The sequence below is a fragment of the Narcine bancroftii genome, chromosome 1 (assembly GCF_036971445.1).
Source record: "Narcine bancroftii isolate sNarBan1 chromosome 1, sNarBan1.hap1, whole genome shotgun sequence".
Lineage (NCBI taxonomy): Eukaryota > Metazoa > Chordata > Chondrichthyes > Torpediniformes > Narcinidae > Narcine > Narcine bancroftii.
Genome location: NC_091469.1, coordinates 387,597,977 through 387,616,646, shown reverse-complemented (window position 1 = coordinate 387,616,646; position 18,670 = coordinate 387,597,977). Strand labels below are relative to the sequence as shown.

Here is an 18,670-nt window from a genome sequence, read left to right as displayed (position 1 = left end):
TACAAAAGTCTTGACTTACAAAAGTCTTGACTTACAAAAGTCTTGACTTACAAAAGTCTTGACTTACAAAAGTCTTGACTTACAAAAGTCTTGACTTACAAAAGTCAAACATTATTTTTTTCATTTGACATTTTTAATTTGCCTGCAGAAATATGTAATGATGCAAATTTGTCTCCTCCATCACACAAAGCCAATCTGCAATAAAATCTATTGCAAACTGTTAATATTTTCACACAAAGTTGACATTCAAAGAACTTTGCAATGCATCATTCTAAAATCCTATAATCAGTGACATGGAGTTTCAGATAAGTTCATTTTAAAGATAAGAATCTTTATATGAGGAAGACTAAATGTAATGTAGAATCAAGATTTCCATTGACCTTTTAATTTGCTGTCTTGATGGACCCCTCCTTTCTCCAACTCATGAAGAACAATGAGATTATGCATTATAAGGAAAACAAATGTATGCCATAAATATGGTCATGCATGAAATTGGCTCTGTCTAAATTCTTTGGTCTATTATATTATTTCAAGACATCTAAATTTATTTTCATATCCACAAAGTTAATAACAGAATAAATCTTAAATAATAACACTTGTCTCATTGTGTGGACCCAATGGAGTCCAAGTGGGGAAACAAAGGCAGAATGAATGTGTGCAACTCCCATCTAACAGCTTAGCCGACTGTGTACCAAAAAAGCATTCAAAACACAAACAGTAGGGGGGTGTTCAGAGGTAGAGTAGAAAGGAAAATTGTTAACTTGCTTGCAGGATTCAAGTTTAAATGTTAATTTTTCTTTTATCCATTTTATTTATTGTTAATTTTGATTACTTACAGATTTAAATTCCCAAATGATGGATTCTGGAACAGGGGCATCATCTGAAGGACAATACTTCATTCCAATGGTATTTTGTCCTTCAATTACTTCAGCACACAGTTCAGTCACAGAATTAAATCGAATTTCCTTTTTGGATGTGTATTCAAAATACTGATTTTGTTAAAGAAAAATGTGCATATGAAATATGACCTGAAAGTGGTAAAATCAACAACTCCTCTATTAAAAAATTTAAAAAATACATTATTTACACACAAAGAACTAAAAGCATACTGTTATTCTATTAAGGCTACTTACAGTTATAACTATCATTTTCTGTAATAGTTATTATTGACTAACACAATGTTCAGTCTATGCCGGCATATAGGACATTTTGTGTATTGGACAACACCTGGAATTTCCACCTAAAATGTTGATTTTGAGCAATACCTTTTGTATTAGATGACCCCCAAATCTGGCACTTACCACTGACTGGTGGATGCTGTTAAAAGGAAATCACAATATTGTAATAACAAATTACCCTGTAAAGTTTTAATTTTATTAGCATATTAGGTGCCAGGGTCCGGGATGTTGCTGCTCGTGTCCCAGATATCCTAAAGTGGGAGGGACAGGAGCCAGAGGTCGTGGTACATGTAGGTACCAATGACATAGGGAGAATTAGAGAATTAGAGAATTAAAAAGTGAGTACAGGCAGTTAGGTAGGGAGTTAAAAAGAAGGACCGCAAAGGGGGTAATCTCTGGATTACTCCCTGTGCCACATGATAGTGTGAATAGAAATAGAATGAGGTGGAGGATTAACACGTGGCTGAAGGGGTGGAGTAAGGGGCAGGGTTTTAAGTTTCTGGATAACTGGGACCTTTTTTGGGGGAGATGTGACCTGTACAGTAAGGACGGGTTACACTTAAATCCCAGGGGGACCAGAGTCCTGGCAGAGGTATTTGCTAGGGCTACTCAGGATCCTTTAAACTAGAATGGTTGGGGGGAGGGAACAAAATAGTACAGAGCAGTAAGGAGAAGGTTAGAATGCAAACAAAGAAAGTTTGTAGTAAGTATTTGAATATGGATGGGCAGGTGATAGAGAAGGGAAATGCTCTGGAAGAAGATGAAGGGCAATTGGCAGGAAAAGTAAATAATGTTGTTATTAAAGATGAGGGAAAACAGGGATTAAAAATTGGGAAATCTCTGAAATTCATATATTTTAATGCCAGGAGTATTGTAAAAAAGGTGGATGAGCTGAAGGTGTGGATTGATACTTGGAAGTATGATGTGGTAGTGATTAGTGAGACATGGTTGCAGGAGGGATGTGATTGGCAACTGAATATCCCTGGGTTTCGTTGTTTTAGGTGTGATAGAGTCGGAGGGGCAAGAGGAGGTGGGGTTGCATTGCTTGTCAGGGAAAATATTACAGCGGTGCCTAGGAAGGATAGATTAGAGGGCACATCCACGGAGGCTATTTGGGTGGAACTGAGGAGTAGGAAAGGAGAGGTTACACTTGTAGGGGTGTATTATAGACCACCCGGAGGGGACCGAGACCTAGAGGAGCAAATCTGTAGGGAGATAGTGGATATTTGTGATAAGCACAGGGTTGTAATTATGGGAGATTTTAATTTTCCACATATAGATTGGGAAACACATTCTGTGAAAGGACTGGATGGGTTAGAGTTTGTGAAATGTGTGCAAGATAGTTTTTTACAACAATATGTAGAGGTGCCGACCAGAGAAGGAGCAGTGTTAGATCTACTGTTGGCAAATGGGATGGGTCAAGTGACGGAGGTTAGTGTTGGCGAGCACTTCGGGTCCAGTGATCATAATGCCATCAGCTTCAATGTCATTATGGAAAGAGAGAAATCAGGGCCAAGGATTGAGGTTTTTGATTGGGGAAAAGCTAGATTTGAGGAGATGCGAAAGGACTTGCAGGGTGTGCATTGGGACAATTTGTTTTATGGGCAGGATGTAGTAGAGAGATGGAAGTCTTTTAAAGATCAGATTTTGAGAGTGCAAAAGCTTTATGTTCCTGTTAGGTTAAAAGGAGGGGCAAAAGGTTTGAGAGAGCCGTGGTTTTCAAGGAATATTGGAAACTTGGTTCGAAGAAAAAGGGAGGCGTACATTAGATATAAGAAGCATGGAGTTAAGGAGATGTTTGAAAGATACATTGAATGTAAGAGGAATCTTAAGAGAGGAATTAGGAAAGCTAAAAGAAGGTACGAGAAAACTATGGCAAGCAGGGTAAAAACTAATCCAAAAGAGTTCTACAAATATGTTAATGGTAAGAGGAAAGCTAGAGACAAAATTGGTCCCTTAGAAAATCAGAGCGGAAAACTGTGTGTGGAGCCTAGAGAAATGGGGGAGATATTGAACAGTTTCTTTTCTTCGGTATTCACTAAGGAGAAGGATATTGGGAGATGTGAGATAAAAAAAGCAAATTGGGTAAATATGGGGAATATAGAGATTACAAAAGGTGTAGTTTTAAGGCTTTTGAAGAATATAAAGGTGGATAAGTCTCCGGGACCAGACGGGATCTTCCCCAGGACATTGAGAGAAGTGAAGGAGGAAATAGCAGAGGCTCTGGCGGTAATTTTCCAAATGTCATTAGATATGGGGATATTGCCGGAGGATTGGCGCATTGCGCATGTGGTTCCGTTATTTAAAAAGGGTTCAAGGAGGAAGCCTGGCAACTATCGGCCTGTAAGTTTGACGTCTGTGGTAGGTAAATTAATGGAGAAAATTCTTAGAGATAGTACTTATAAACATCTGGATAGACAGGGTCTGATCAGGAGCACTCAACATGGATTTGTGGGAGGAAGGTCATGTTTGACCAATCTGATTGAATTTTTTGAAGAGGTGACTAGGAATGTGGATGAGGGTAGCACAGTGGATGTTGTCTATATGGACTTCAGTAAGGCCTTCGATAAGGTACCACATGGAAGGTTAGTTAGGAAGGTGCAGTCTTTAGGTATAAATTTTAAGATAGTCAAATGGATTGAACATTGGCTGAAAGGGAGAGGCCAGAGAGTGGTAGTGGATAATTGTCTGTCAGGTTGGAGGCCGGTGACCAGTGGTGTGCCTCAAGGATCTGTATTGGGTCCATTGTTGTTCGTTATATACATTAATGATCTAGATGATGGGGTGGTGAATTGGATTAGTAAATATGCAGACGATACTAAGATAGGTGGAATAGTGGATAATGAAGAAGGTTTTCAAGGATTGCAGAGGGATTTGGGCTGCTTAGAAAAGTGGGCTGAAAAATGGCAGATGGAATTTAATGCTGATAAGTGTGAGGTGCTTCATTTTGGTAAGAAGAATCAGAATAGGACATACGTGGTAAATGGGAGAGCATTGAGGAATACAGAAGAGCAGAAAGATTTAGGAGTGACGGTACATCGTTCCCTGAAGGTAGAAACTCACGTGAATAGGGTGGTGAAGAAGGCTTTTAGTATGCTGGCCTTTATCAATCATTGCATGGAATATAGGAGTTGGGAGGTGATGTTGAGATTGTATAAGACGTTGGTGCGGCCTAATTTGGAGTTCTGTGTGCAGTTCTGGTCGCCTAATTATAGGAAGGATATAAACAGAGTGGAGAGAGTGCAGAGAAGGTTTACCAGAATGTTACCTGGGTTTAAGCATCTAGAGTATAGGGATAGATTGGACAGATTAGGTCTTTATTCTTTGGAGCGTAGAAGGTTGAGAGGGGATTTGATAGAAGTATTTAAGATTATGAAAGGTATAGACAGAGTGGATGTGGATAGACTATTTCCGTTAAGAGGAGGAAAGATTAAAACAAGAGGACATGAGTTAAGAATTAAGGGGCAGAGGTTTAGAGGTAACATGAGGGGGAACTTCTTTACTCAGAGAGTGGTAGCCGTGTGGAATGATCTTCCGGGAGAAATAGTGGCGGCGGAGTCAATTGTATTATTTAAGAAAAGGTTGGACAGGTATATGGATGAGAAGAAGATGGAGGGTTATGGGCATTGTGCAGGGAGGTGGGACTAGAAAGGGGTGTTTGGTTCGGTGCGGACTAGAAGGGCCTAATGGCCTGTTTCCATGCTGTAATTGTTATGTTATATGTTTAAAAATAAACCACTGTCAACTCCTGTAAGCCATCATTCCATTTGTCATCTTGATAGCCTGCTGCACCTGCAAACCAACCTTTTGCGATGACATTTTTAAGTTTGGGTCGTCCTATATGCCGGAATAAGTGGTAAAATATGCACTACAATTTCACCATTTTCTGTTGCTCTGGAAATCAGCTCATAAGAACATATAAAATAGGAGCAGGAGTCGGCCATCTGGCTTGTCAAGCATGCTCTGCCATTCAATGAAATCATGGCTGATCTGTTGACAGGCTCATCTGCACCTACCTGCCTTTTCCACATCCTACTATGTAAAAATCTATGCAACCTTGTATTAAATATATTTACTGAAGTAGCCTTCCCTGCTTCAATGGGAAGCAAATTCCACAGATTCACCATGTTCTGGTAAAAGCAGTTCCGCCTAATCTCCATCCTAAATCTACTACCCTGGGTTTTGTGGCTATGTCTCCTTGTTCTGATCTTCCCCACCAATGGAACCATCTTACCTTCCTCTCTCTTATCAATGTCTTTCATCATTTTACATTACTATACTATTCCCTCTCATTCTTCTAAATTCCAGTGAGTTGAGTCCCAGACAATCTCTCATCATAGGCTTACCCCCTCTGGAATCAACCTGATGCATCGCCTCTGCACTGCCTCCAAAGCCAGTATATCTTACCTCAAGTATGGAGACCAGAAATACACACAGTACTCCAGATGCAGCATAACCTCCCTGCTTCTAAATTCAATCCCCCTAGCAATGAAGATCAACAGTGCATTTGTCATCTTGATAAACTGCTGCACCTGCAAACCAACCTTTTGAGATTCATGCACAAATACCCCCAAGTCCTTCTGTTTGGCAACATCCTGCAATCACAAGCCATTTAAATAATACTCTGATCTTCCATTTTTTCTCCTAAAGTGGATAACTTAACTTCACAGTTACCAACTCTGCACTTAGGTCTTCACCTCGCATCATATCCATAACATCCATCTTTGACATGAAAGAGGTACCCTCCACCATGAATTCTGACATAAAATAGTTATTCAAAGCCTCAGCCATTTTCTCATTACCCAATATCAATTCTCTCCATTGATCTTCCAAGGGACCAACCTTCACTTCAGCCACCCTTTTGAGCTTTATATAATTATAAAATCTTTTATGTCTTTTTATATTTTATGTTAATATCTTCTCATAGTCTACGTTCCCTCTCCTTATTGCTCGCTTCATGGTTCTTTGTTGCTTTTTAAATTATTCCAATTTTCTAGTTTCCCATTGTTCTTGGCAACTTTGTACACATGAGCTTTTAGTTTGATCTCTTCCTTTATTTCTTTAGTTATCCAAGGCTGGCTGTCCCCACCCTTACTGTCCTTGCTTTTAAGTAGAATATACTTTGGTTGAGCACCATGAAAAATCTCTTTTGAAAGTCCTCCATTGTTAGGAACATAGGAAGTAGGAACAGAAGTAGGAACAGGAGTAGGCCAAAAATGGCCAACCGAGCCTGCTCCGCCATTCAATAAGATCATGGCTGATCTAATTTATGACCTAACTCCACCTACCTGCCTTCTCCCCATATCCCCCAATTCCTCAACTGTCCCTCCGGAAAGCCTGCATTCATAGTCTACCCTCACCAGCTACTCCCTCATCCCCTTGTTTGTCAATTGGAACCTAAATACTGAAAGTGAGATTCATAGACCATCCAATGAGGTGACACCATTGTGCCTTTTCTCAATTAAATATAGAATACGGTTTTGTATATTATTATGGTTGATAGATTCACCAATTGTGACTTGAGCATCTCAGATTAGCATTGAAACAACTCATCAAATGTTCCACATTTCTCTGTTGCCCAAAGAAAATTGCCAGTTTATAAATTTATATTAATAAATTCATATCCAAATGAACCCATTCCATTTGAGATGTGGCAAATATAATGGGAAATATCTGTAATGGAGGATTAAAACCATGTACTCAGATGCTTTTTGCTTATGTGGAACTGACGACACTGGGTCCACACGCAGGTCACCTTACTTTCAGAACTAGCAGATGTAATTAAACTCAGCCATGGGGACTTATCTGAAGATACACTTTGAAATGGAATTCCACCGTGAGGCCCAGGGAAAGCAGTTGTCAAATACGACACTCTGAAATTGACGAATTGGTCACAACCTGTCTTGCTCGAGAAGTTTTAATAAGTCTTTGTATCTATGAGATAAACCAGGAAATTATAACATCCTGGTTCCATAATAATTAATCTTCTAAATTGTAGAATGTAATGTTCAGTTTTGATTTTGACTGACAAATATTAGAAGGAGTAGGCGCATGATAATTGTTTTTGGGGTATATAAGCCTGTGGTCCTGCTGCTGAAGTTTAGACTCTCCGAGGGGTGGGAACACCCCTTGTCAAGAAGGAAGAACAGCCAGAGTCCGAGCAACGTCCCAGTCGGGGGAGGTGGAGAAGCTGCTACCAGCGCCCTGACAACCTACTACAAGTGTGCAGTCGTTGCCTCGCTTCGGCAGTTGGGACCAGTCCAAGCGTTGATAAGTATAGTTGGGAAGGGCTTGCATATTGTAGTGTGAAATCAGCTTTTGAATTAGTAATAAACATTTGTATAAACTGAACTGCTCTCGGTGTGTGTGTCTATTTTCTTTCGGTAGCTCAAACACTGTGACCAATCTAAAATGAACAAAATGAGAGGTATAAGTTTACCCAAGACAATATCGTGCTCCATTTTTTATTAAATCAGTGTTGTAGCTTAATCAAATTTTTTGTTTGACAGTTTGAATACACATTGTTAGTTTGATTAAGAAATTTTAAAACATCTTTAACTGGCCATGGACAAAAATGTAGGAGATGTAGTTTGAGTACTTTAATTATTTTGATATCCTACAAATATATGTATGCACATAAATTTGCAGAAGCAAAGATGGTGCGTGAAATGTGATCAGCACACCTTTATTCCCTGGTACTTAAAGGGTCTGCATCAAAAATATTACAGTCTCTGAAAATTGAAAACATTTCATGGATTGTATTAACAGAACCACATGTCTGAAAATAAATATTCAGCTGATCATGTAAGTATTAAACTTTTTTTTGGCAGCTTTTAACAATAAGATGTTCTACAATTTTTATTATGTTGCTTTGAAATAGATGTAATTAAAATCTAATCCAATAATGTACATGTGCAGAGGGGAATCCTCACTGTATTCACAGTCCAATTGGCCTTTTTTCCTCCTACACAAATCAGAAATTTCCCTCTTACCAGATTCTGCTTCTATTCTCATCTATATTCCAGTACATCCCAGGACACAGAGTGAGATTTCTTTCATTCTTGATTTGTATCACTGGAGTAAAGATCTCAAGAAGTTTTTTTCAATCTGGAGAAGGTAGTCTTCTCATTTTCATGTCAGGATGATCCTCGGGACATTTGTTTAATGCTCGCTACCCTCTAATATTTCATCATGTTAAGAATGTTAAACGCATGTGGCTGTTATTCAACATTCTCTTTATCCTCTTTTTCAACCTCTCTTCCCCCTCAATGTGAAGTACTTTGAGATGATTTCGTGAGATTTTAAATGTAAAAGAAATACCTTACAGTTAGAATTTTGACAATGTATTCATAGGCAAGCAATGACATCGCTTTAGCAGTAAGATACTGCTGGGCCTGCTATGTATTTCAAAGATTACAGCCCTTTCTAAATCAAATCTTAAACGTGTCTTTATGAGAACCAATTTGTCAATTTCATAAATGACAACTCTGATTATAAAGTTGGAAGAGCCCCTCGTGCTTTCTCAATGAACGTACTTGGAAATCATTAACATTCAAATGATACTTGTATTACAAACATTTGACCAACTTTGTGGGTAAATCTTTGAGAGAAACTGGAGTCAGCAGATGCAAAAAATATTAATCATGCCTACTGAAATCGGAGCCATCTTTGAAGAAAATATTTCAGATTATACTTCAAATCAGCAAACAAGTAGGAATATACTGCTTTTAAAGAGCCTTCAAATGTAATCTTGCATATCATGATCAGATTTAGACTTGATGCAGCTTGGATAAAACTAAATGATCTGAAATTCCAGTTTTAATTCATTTACATTCATGTTGTAATACTGGATACCTCTAATACTGGATTTGAGTGTCAGCTGTGATTCAATTGATAACACTAATTCAATTCATAAGATTTTCTATTCAAACCCCATTCACTTATTCAATACAGGCATCAATGGTACCAAGGAACCAAAGCTACAAACTGCTCCATCAAATTTTAAAAAAAATCATGTCATTTCTTGGAAAAAGATAGGGAGTTTTTCGACTATCAACATTATCACAGTTTATTGTGGGATCTTGCTATGTGAAAATGGTATGCTGCAGAACTAAGTAGTTGCACTTTAAAAATATTTCATTGTCCCTCTTCATGAACCTAAAGCCTTGAAGGTATAATAAGAATACTTTCTGCAGTTTTATAATTGAATATGCCTATTACAGTGTAACTCCAATTATCCAAAATGGTCTGGTCCGGGCCTATGTTGGATAAACATTTTTTTTTCCCGGACAACTGGTCATTTTTTAAAAACAGCCCAGTAGCAGCAGCAAATCACTTGAATCAATGGTTAAACAACAATAAACAAAGTAAGGCTTTTTAAGCACTAAAATATTTCATTCTCATAAAACAAAATACTGGCCGCCACCGATCACCAACACCACCCCACCGAGGTCTTGTTCCTGCCGGGAGCCCGACATCCCCGCTGCTGCTGGGAGGCCGCTCTCCTTGATGACACCAGGACAAGGGATCCTTCCAACTGCTTGCAGCTGGGAGACAGTGGCACACAGTTTGAGAGGGAAAGTTAGAGAAAAAAATCAATAGGAGAAGGAGAGAGGGTGGGAGTTACCTGAAACAAGGACAATCGTCGTTCTAATTTCATGTTGAGTGAATTATTTTTCAACCTGTGAGGTCAGTTTGGCTTAAAAATTTCAGATAAATTAGGATTTCTGATTTGTTTCAGATATACTCATTTATCTGAAATTTTAAAATGCTTTTGTATAAATGAGGATTTTGGAGAATCCAATTTCGGATTATCAGAGTTATACTGTATGTTTAAAGTTTACACAACAAAATAGGCATAATTCATACAAGCGATCAACTGTCCCTATAGGAAATATATGCAGCCATAACTTCATGGAAATCTTACCATGTTATTACTATCTGTTCATAAAACAGCAGTCCATTTCATTGATAAAGATGTTTAGGGAGCCAAGTTGAATACTTCCAACAGTTCATCAACCATTCCTCACTCCTATCTCTGTACTTTAAACCCCCAGTTGTTATATTCAGGTTTTATACTTAGCAATATTGTTTAAAATCTCCTGTTCTTTCTTACATTGTATTTACTAGCACCATAATCCAAACTTTCTTGAAAGACATTTAAAATATGCAAATTTTTTATAGCTGACATTACTTTATGAAGAAGATGCATGGTTTGAATTATTAAAGAAATTACAACATCTACCTGATTACCTCCTTGACCATGGCATCCAAATAAAGACAGATGTGCTCCTGTTGGGTTATGATCTGGTGCATTGTAATCCAGGCACTCAGAATTAATCCCTTCTGAGCGAATCTGGGAAGCAATGGGCCATTGATAGAATTATCAGAAAAAGAAATGCACTCAAAGTGTACAACATCACATCTATTCACAATGATTAATATTTCCAACAGTTATCAAAGTAAACATTGAATGCAAAATCAAGCAGCTTTTGCACATGTTAAAAATTAGCCTCCCCCTTATACTTGACTTCTGCTTATCTGAATGCTACTTCATGCTTAAAATCTATACATTGGAAGTGATGCCATGCAATTTGTTTTGCTTTCCTGAAAGATCCATTTCTTCTCAAACCCCTAGAAGATAGAATGTAATTTTCATATTTTCCAATTGACAGAGGAGGTCATTTAACCAATTAAGTCTATTTCAGCTTTTGAACAATCCCATCAAACCATTATTTGAGGACAATTACATTTATCTTGCAGCAGACATGCTCTGATAATCATTTTATTTAATATTTACACTGCTCCCGAGTTACATCCAGTGAAACACAATTTTTAGTAGATTGTTACAATGCTCTATTTCTCTACAGCTGTGAATTCGATGATGTTTTATTACAACTTAATAATACAATAACTTCCCAGTCTAAGAAAGTGTGGCACATCCCCCTTGTCCCTCAACAATTTCTACAGGTGCACAATCAAAACCAAAATTGCTGGATGTATACCATGAGAGGTGCTCTACTAATGACTAAAATAAGCTGCAGAAGGTGTTGAATGTAGCTCAGAGTATCATGCATCAGAACATTTCTTCCTCTCCATGGACTCTGTCTGCAACTCCTCCCTCCCAGGAAAGATAGGCAACACACTGAAAGATCCATTGTACCCCAGACATAGTTCCTTCTCCAATCCAGGTGAAGGCTCAAGAGTGTGAAATTGCACACAGCAGCCATCAGGCTCCTGAATGAGCCTCACAACAGTGCTCTTATTCTGCCCAAGCTTTGTACTAATTGATATTTCTTTTTGTTGCAATTCTTTGCTCTTGTTCTTCTAATTTACATGTCTTTACAAATGCTAGAGTTGATCTGTTGAACTGCTCACAGAAGATTCCTTCTAACTGTAACAGGTATGACAAGTAAATAAACAGTCCTCTAAGTCCCATTTATTTCAAAATGCATTCTACTTTTACAGTACAAGAGGCTCTCCAGGTCCTCAGTTTTGTACCAGTTCTCTGAATAAGTTATCAATTTACTTTCAATTCCTGGCCTTTCTAAATAGCTTTTTAAGGTTATTTCACCTAAAAGAAGGCTGCTACAAAATGGTTTCAAGAGAAATAATAAGAATACTCCTACTTACCGCTCCATGCCAGTTGGGACGATCCTCTGGTACATGCAATTCTGGATATATTGTCTTCAAATACCAATGGAAACTGTTGCACTGCAAACGATCTCTGAGTAGTTTCCTTTCAGAAATATCCCCATATTTTTCCTTTAATGAAAGAAAAACTTCTGTAGCAAACACTTCTAAATGTCGCGTGAATTAACTGCTCCTGCTTTATTCTTTGCAAGTATCCAATGCTAATACTGGAGAAGTTTGGGATGTTGATCAATTGACAATCTAAATATAATTCAAATAGAAGAATCGAATCTCCAATGTGCAAATTTAATTTGAGAGTACGAACATAACATCATATGCAACCCAGAGATTCTTTTTCCTGTAGGCCAGACAGAATTTTCAATTCACAAAACTACACAAGAAATGCTATGCATACAAAAGAGAAATGTAAACAAAATGACTGTGCAATACAGAAAATAAATATTCAATAATAAATAATGTGCAAAGAGTCCTTAACTGATCTCTGATTAAGTCTATTGTTTAAGAGTCTGATGGTGAGGTATAACAACTGTTCCTGAACATGGTGGTATGAGTCTTGTGCCACCTATACCAATTTGCTAATGGCATCATCAAGAACACAACAGGACCTGGGTGGTGTGGATCCTTTATAATTGCCGCTGCTCTCTAATAGCAGAATTCCATGTCAATTTTCTCATGTTGGGGAGAGTTGTGCCTGCGTCCATTTTTCAGGACTGTGCACCAAAGATTTTGGTGGCCCCATACCAGACCATGATGCAGCTGGTCAGCACACTTTCCACTACATATTTGTAGAAATTTGTCAAGGTTTTCAATCTTCGCAAACTCCTGAGAAAGGAAGCATGCTGACGCACTTTATTCACAACGATATTCATACGTTGGGTCCTCCGAAATAGTTGCTCCCAGGAATTTAAATTTGCTCACCCTCTCCACTTCTGATTCCCCCCCCCCCCCCCCCCCCAATGATCACTAAATCATACACCTCTGGTCTCCTGAACTCCACAATCAGTTGTTTGGTTATGTTGACATTGAGTGAGAGGTTGTTCCTAGCGCACCATTCAGCCAAGTTTTCAATCTCTCTCCTGTAGGTTGACTCATCAGCCTTTTTTTTTCATACAATCACAACCGTGGCACCATCAGCAAATTTGTAGATAGTGTTGTTGTTCTACTGAGCCACACAATCATAGGTGTAAAATCAGTAGAGCAAAGGACTAAGAACTGTGGTGCGCTGTTACTGACAGAGATTATGGGATGTTCTTGCCAATTCTCACTAATTAGGGTCTGGAGATGAGAAAGTCCAGGATTCCATTATAAACAAGATCCAAACTGCAGGTCTTGTTTTGTAGGGATGATGGTGTGGAATGCCAAATTGTAGTTGATAAAGAGCACCCTGATATATTCAACCCTGTCCAGGTGTTCTAGGGCTTTGTGTAGACTTTTTCCTAATGTAATCTTCATTTTCTTTTCAGATTATTTGGCTTGGTTTTATATCGAACAGTCTCTTTAAATAGCACAGTGCTTTTGTTAGTTGGTTTTCATTTTTCTTGAATGAAATCACCTCATTTTTGTTAACATAATGTATGTCTCTGTTCCCCTCTCAGTAGTGCTCATGAACACATTCCTTGATCCACTCACAGAAATTATTCCACTGTGGCAGTTAATGGGGTTCCACTATAAATTATGAAGTATAACCTTACATCTTGATGTTCATTACCTTACTGGCAGGAGGATTTCGGTAGTAAAAATGTATTTTGTATTCATCCATCCACACCTCAGCTGCTCGTACAGTGTTCTGGAGGAAATTTGGTCGAGCATATGGAGCACGCTTTGGAAAAACATGGCCGACATGTGAACAGGGATGGATTTCCAAGGATCCTTTACACTGCCACACCTTTGAAAGAATTTCAAAACAAAATAACACAATAGTTATCACTAGCAAAGCACTCACAGCCAAGATTCGAATAATCAAACTGCTCTAAGCAACAGGAGGCCATTCAGCCCATCATGCCTGTCAGTTCTTGAAGAGATATATTTACACTCTTCAACAATTTCAAAACCATCTAAAGACCATTTCAGCACCTTTCACCAAAACACTCATATTGAAAAATAGAGAACAAAGGAATGGTGAAGTAAAAATTCCAGAACTGGATAGCCCAATAAGTTAGTAAGATCAGAATCAGAAAAGGTGGTGTTATTTTTTTTTTGTAGTATTGACCTCTCTAATTTACATCCTGATAATTGTCAAACCCTGATTATCAGACTCCAACATAAAATCTAAGCAACCAGATAGAACAGCACACGAATTGATTGATTTCTCCAAATCCTAAGATGCTGAGAATAGTCATACATCTAATTTTACCAATGTGTAACATTTCCTCATGAATAGTAGAGTCAGATTCACATAGATCTTCAGTCCAGGAGAAGTTGGACAAACTCGGACGGACTTCTCTGGAATATGGGAAGCTGCAGGGCAACCCGATAGAAGTAAATAAAAGATTATGAGAGGCAAAGATAGTCTTTATTCCAGAATGGAAATGTCAAATATTGTAAGGCATAGATTTAAGGAGAAGAGGGGAAATTTTGAAGATTTGCAAGACATGTTTTGTTTATTTTTGGTTTTTTTTATTGAGTGCTTGGTGCCTGGTACACACTTCCACGAGAGGTGGGAGCAGATAAGAGAGCAACATTTAAGAGGCATTTAGACAGTTATGTGAACAGTCAGGGGAAGGAGGCATATGGACTGTGTGTAGGTTAATGGGAATCATATGAATTAGCATCATGGCACAGACACCACAGGCCAAAGAGCCCTTTCTTGTGCAGTACGGTTCTCCATTAGTATGACTATCATGTACCGATTCATAGCCAAACTAATCCCATTCTTTCTTTTCCTTACAAAAACAAGTGAAGATTCTTGTGTTTGAGAAAACATCTGCTGAAAAAATAGAATCTCTCAAAGCAAGGTTTTTCAATTATTTGCACCAGTTCCAAATAAACTTTGCTAAAAAACTTTTCATTAATTGTTACTTTTTCAAAAATACAATGTCAAAGTTGAAGAAAACAAGTTCCCTGAACACTTAATATAGAATGATATAATTTCACCCCAATTTGTCCATCCCAACTTGGTATTCTGAGCTAGTCCCATGTGGTGGCACTTGGCCCATGTCCTTCTTACCTCTTTCTGTCTAAATACACCAACCTCCATAATGTTTGGGACAGACTCTTTTTTTTTCTTTATTTGCCCCTGTGATACACAGTTTAAAATTTGTTATCGAACAATTCACATGTAATTAAAATGCACATTCCAGATTTTATTAAAGGGTATTTGAATACATTTTGGTTTGACCATGTAGAAATTACACTTTTTATATATATATATATATATATACACACACATAGTGCCCTCATTTCAGAGCATCATAATATTTAGGACATAGCAACTGTATGTATATTAAAGTAGTTATTTTAGTACTTTGTTGCAAATCTTTTGCATGCAATGACTGGTTGAAGTCTATCATTCATTGACATCACCAGGTGCTGACCATCTTCTCTGGTGATGCTCTACGAGTCCTTTACTGCGGCCATCTTCAGATCCAGCTTGTTTTGGGGGCCTTGTTCCTTTAAGTTTTCTCTTCAGCATATGGAAGGTATGCTCAATTGGACTTAGATTAGAAGATTGACTTGGTCATTCATGAATTTTTCAGTTTTTAAGCTTTGAAAAGCTCCTTTGTTGCTTTAGCACTATGTTTGGGATCATTGTCTTGAAGGACGAAGCGTTGTCCAATTCGTTTGGAGGCATTTGCTCGAATTTGGACAGAAAAGATGTTCTTTACCCTCAGGGTTCATTTTTCTCCTGCCATCACCTGTTATGTCATCAGTGAAGATATGAATGCTAGTACCTGTGGCAGCCGTACATACCCAGATTATAACCCTCCCACCATGCTTCACAGATGAGGTGGTATGCTTTGAAACCTGGGCTGTTCCTTTCCGCTTCCACACTTTGCTCTTGCCATCATTCTGATACTGGTTAATCTTGGTCTAATCTGTCGACAAGACCTTTTTTTTCCAAAATTCTGCAGGCTCTTTTAAATATTTCTTGGAAAACTGTAACTTGGCCATCCTTTCTGTGACTAACTAGTGGTTTGCATCTTGCAGTGTAGCCTCTGTATTTCTGTTCATGAATTCTTCTGCACACAGTAGTCATTGACATATCTACACCTGCCTCCTGAAGAGTGTTTCTGATCTATCGGACAGGCATTTGGGGATTTTTCTTCATTATGATGAATATTCGTCTGTCATCAGAAGTGGAGGTCTTTCTTGGCTTCTCATTTGCCATTACTGATCTCACCCTTTCTTCTTTACGAAGTTCCAAACAGTTGATTTTGGTAATCCTCAGGTTTGATCGATGTCTCTTACTGTTTTAGTTTTTCTGCCTCATAATGGCTTCTTTGACTTTCAATTGGCACAACTCTGAAGTTGTGCCAATTGAAAATGGCAAATACAGACTCCAAAGTTGATCAAAAGCTTAGAAAACAAGCCTAGCTCTCTATTACCTGCACCAATGAAGAAATTAAACATACCTGAGTAATCACAGAGACCTGTGAAGCCATATGTCCCAAACATTATGGTGCCCTATAATGAGGAGAGCTATTTATAAAATGTGCTGTGAATATTCTGAAGGGGAATACAAATCGTAATGGCTAATGACATAGCAGTAGGAGAGAACAAGACCCTCGAGGATGCCTGTGCTTTATGATTCAATCACGTGAATAAAGTCAAATAAGAATAGCTCTCAATTAATTTTAATTTGTTTTTTTTTCCAGACATACAGTGCGGTAACAAGCCATTTCAGCCCAATTAACCTGCACCCCCAGTATGTTTCAGACAGTGGGAGGAAACCACCAGAGCCCCAGGGAAACCCCATGTAGACATGGGGAGAATGTACAAACTCCTTACAGACGATGCAGGATTTGAACCCTGGTTCCAATCGCTGGCGCTTTAACAGTGTTGCACTAACCACTACACCAACCATGCCACCTATGTTGCTCATAAGTAGCTAGTGATGGATCTTCAAAAACACTCTCTATTTAAGGCCTGGAGTGCAAATGCTGGGTCAAATATATGCACCTTCAAATACTTACCCTAAAAGATAGTTCCAAATTCTCACCTCCCCATACTTCCATACCCGTGTCATAGGTCCCCAGGTATTCAAAGTATTTTTTACTAACTGCAAACAGCCCCCCGGCCATGGTCGGTGACCTGAAAAGAGATTAGGGTTTAGACTGTGCATATTTATCTTTGTTTTGAAAAAGTAGGTGAGAAAAACCAAGAGAATAAATTGAAATAAATGGGATCTCACAGAAATCTATTGAATACTGAGAGGAATGGATAGGATGAATGTGGAGAGGTTTCTTATGGTGGGGGAGATCAGAACCAGAGGGCTCAGCCTCAGAAGGCAAAAATGTCCCTTTAAAACAGAGATGAGGTGATGATGGTGAATGAATGGACTTTGTTGTTCTGGCAGCTTTGGACAGTTATTAGGTATATTTAAAATTGATGTGGATAGGTTCTTGATTAGGAAGGGAATTAAGGGTTACAGAGAGACAATGCAGGGCTCAAAGGGCCGAATGGCCTAATTCTGCTCCAATGTCTTTTGGTCTATAATTGTTCTGAATGTATAGGATTCAGGGGTTCTCAATAGTTCATCTGGAGCTGCAAACAGGAGACCAGTGAGCCCCCATTGAATCTCTTGGTATGCGTTAAGTTGGCAGATCTCAACTCAAGGAGCAACTGCAGAACCACTATTAGTTTCAACTTCAATGGACTGGAATGAAATAAATTAATCAGTCAGCTCCTTAATTAGCAATTTTGATGGTGGTGGTAGGGCTCACAACCAAAGAGCATTCATCATCTAATCTCACCGAACAGCAGAAGCAGTCACTTTGACTGGGATATGAATAATGACCGTGGAACCATAAACCAATGTGTCTCAGTAATAATGACAAGGCATAATAGGATACATATTTTTCAAAAAAAATTAGGCTGCAGATCTTACGCCAACATAAAATATGAAAGGGAGTCTATTTCTTTAATATATTTTCTCAAATTCCAGTTATCCAAGTGGTTTGCATCTTTGATGACAACTTGCACAGGCAGCTGCCGCTGGGGTGGATAAAAATAGGATCTATGTTTCCATCCCATTCCACATGCAATATTACACTTCAAATTATTTGTTAATTGATTTTACTTAATTTTTTTTGAAAGAAGCAAATCCACCCAGATTAAGTTAATAGATATTATTCTATTAAGATTGATGTTTGTGTTATAAAATTTAAAGCTCAGCTTTCTAAATTCAAACCACTCATTGGATTAAAGCAAGTGAAATACATCTTTTATCTTAAATTTGTTCTATTAGAGGTTTGACCAAAATATATCTACCTAATCGGGTCTATTCTAGATTTCCTTCGTTTTCTTTCATGTTCAGGAACAGTATGCCACTGGAACGTAAGGCGCCAGTCAAATCCACCAATCATTGGTTCTCCTGTCTGCATGTAAAATGCAAAAGTGTTCCAATCGATGGTATCAATAACTGGGCATACAATTGCAGTCTCATTCTCTTCAATCCTAAAAAATAAAAATGTTTCCAGAAATAACCACAGCCACAGACTTAAATCTAGCAACAGGTGTGAGTGCGTGCACACGCACAGGCAGAAATTAGGTAGTAAGGTAGTTCTTACACGTACATTGTACAATCACCAGGGCTTGGCCTGGCTGGCGTTGAGAGAAGCATTCCCAGTCAGATCCTTCCTATATGACGGGAACTATCATCCATAATGCACATTGTCCCC

General features: G+C 38.4%; 1 protein-coding gene across 6 annotated transcripts in view; it reads right to left on the bottom strand.

Annotated features, from left to right (window-relative positions):
• The window catches only part of poc1bl (POC1 centriolar protein homolog B (Chlamydomonas), like), a 41,639-nt gene that overhangs the window by 3,487 nt on the left and 19,482 nt on the right, over window positions 1–18,670 (bottom strand). For all 6 annotated transcript variants that reach the window (XM_069913629.1, XM_069913631.1, XM_069913630.1 and 3 more), the window contains 6 exons: window positions 18,261–18,446; window positions 16,964–17,081; window positions 13,540–13,716; window positions 11,811–11,942; window positions 10,423–10,533; window positions 837–989 (listed from right to left, as the gene is read on the bottom strand). In XM_069913629.1, coding sequence (XP_069769730.1) covers window positions 837–989; window positions 10,423–10,533; window positions 11,811–11,942; window positions 13,540–13,716; window positions 16,964–17,081; window positions 18,261–18,446 — 877 coding nt within the window. The remainder of the gene's footprint in view (window positions 1–836; window positions 990–10,422; window positions 10,534–11,810; window positions 11,943–13,539; window positions 13,717–16,963; window positions 17,082–18,260; window positions 18,447–18,670) is intronic.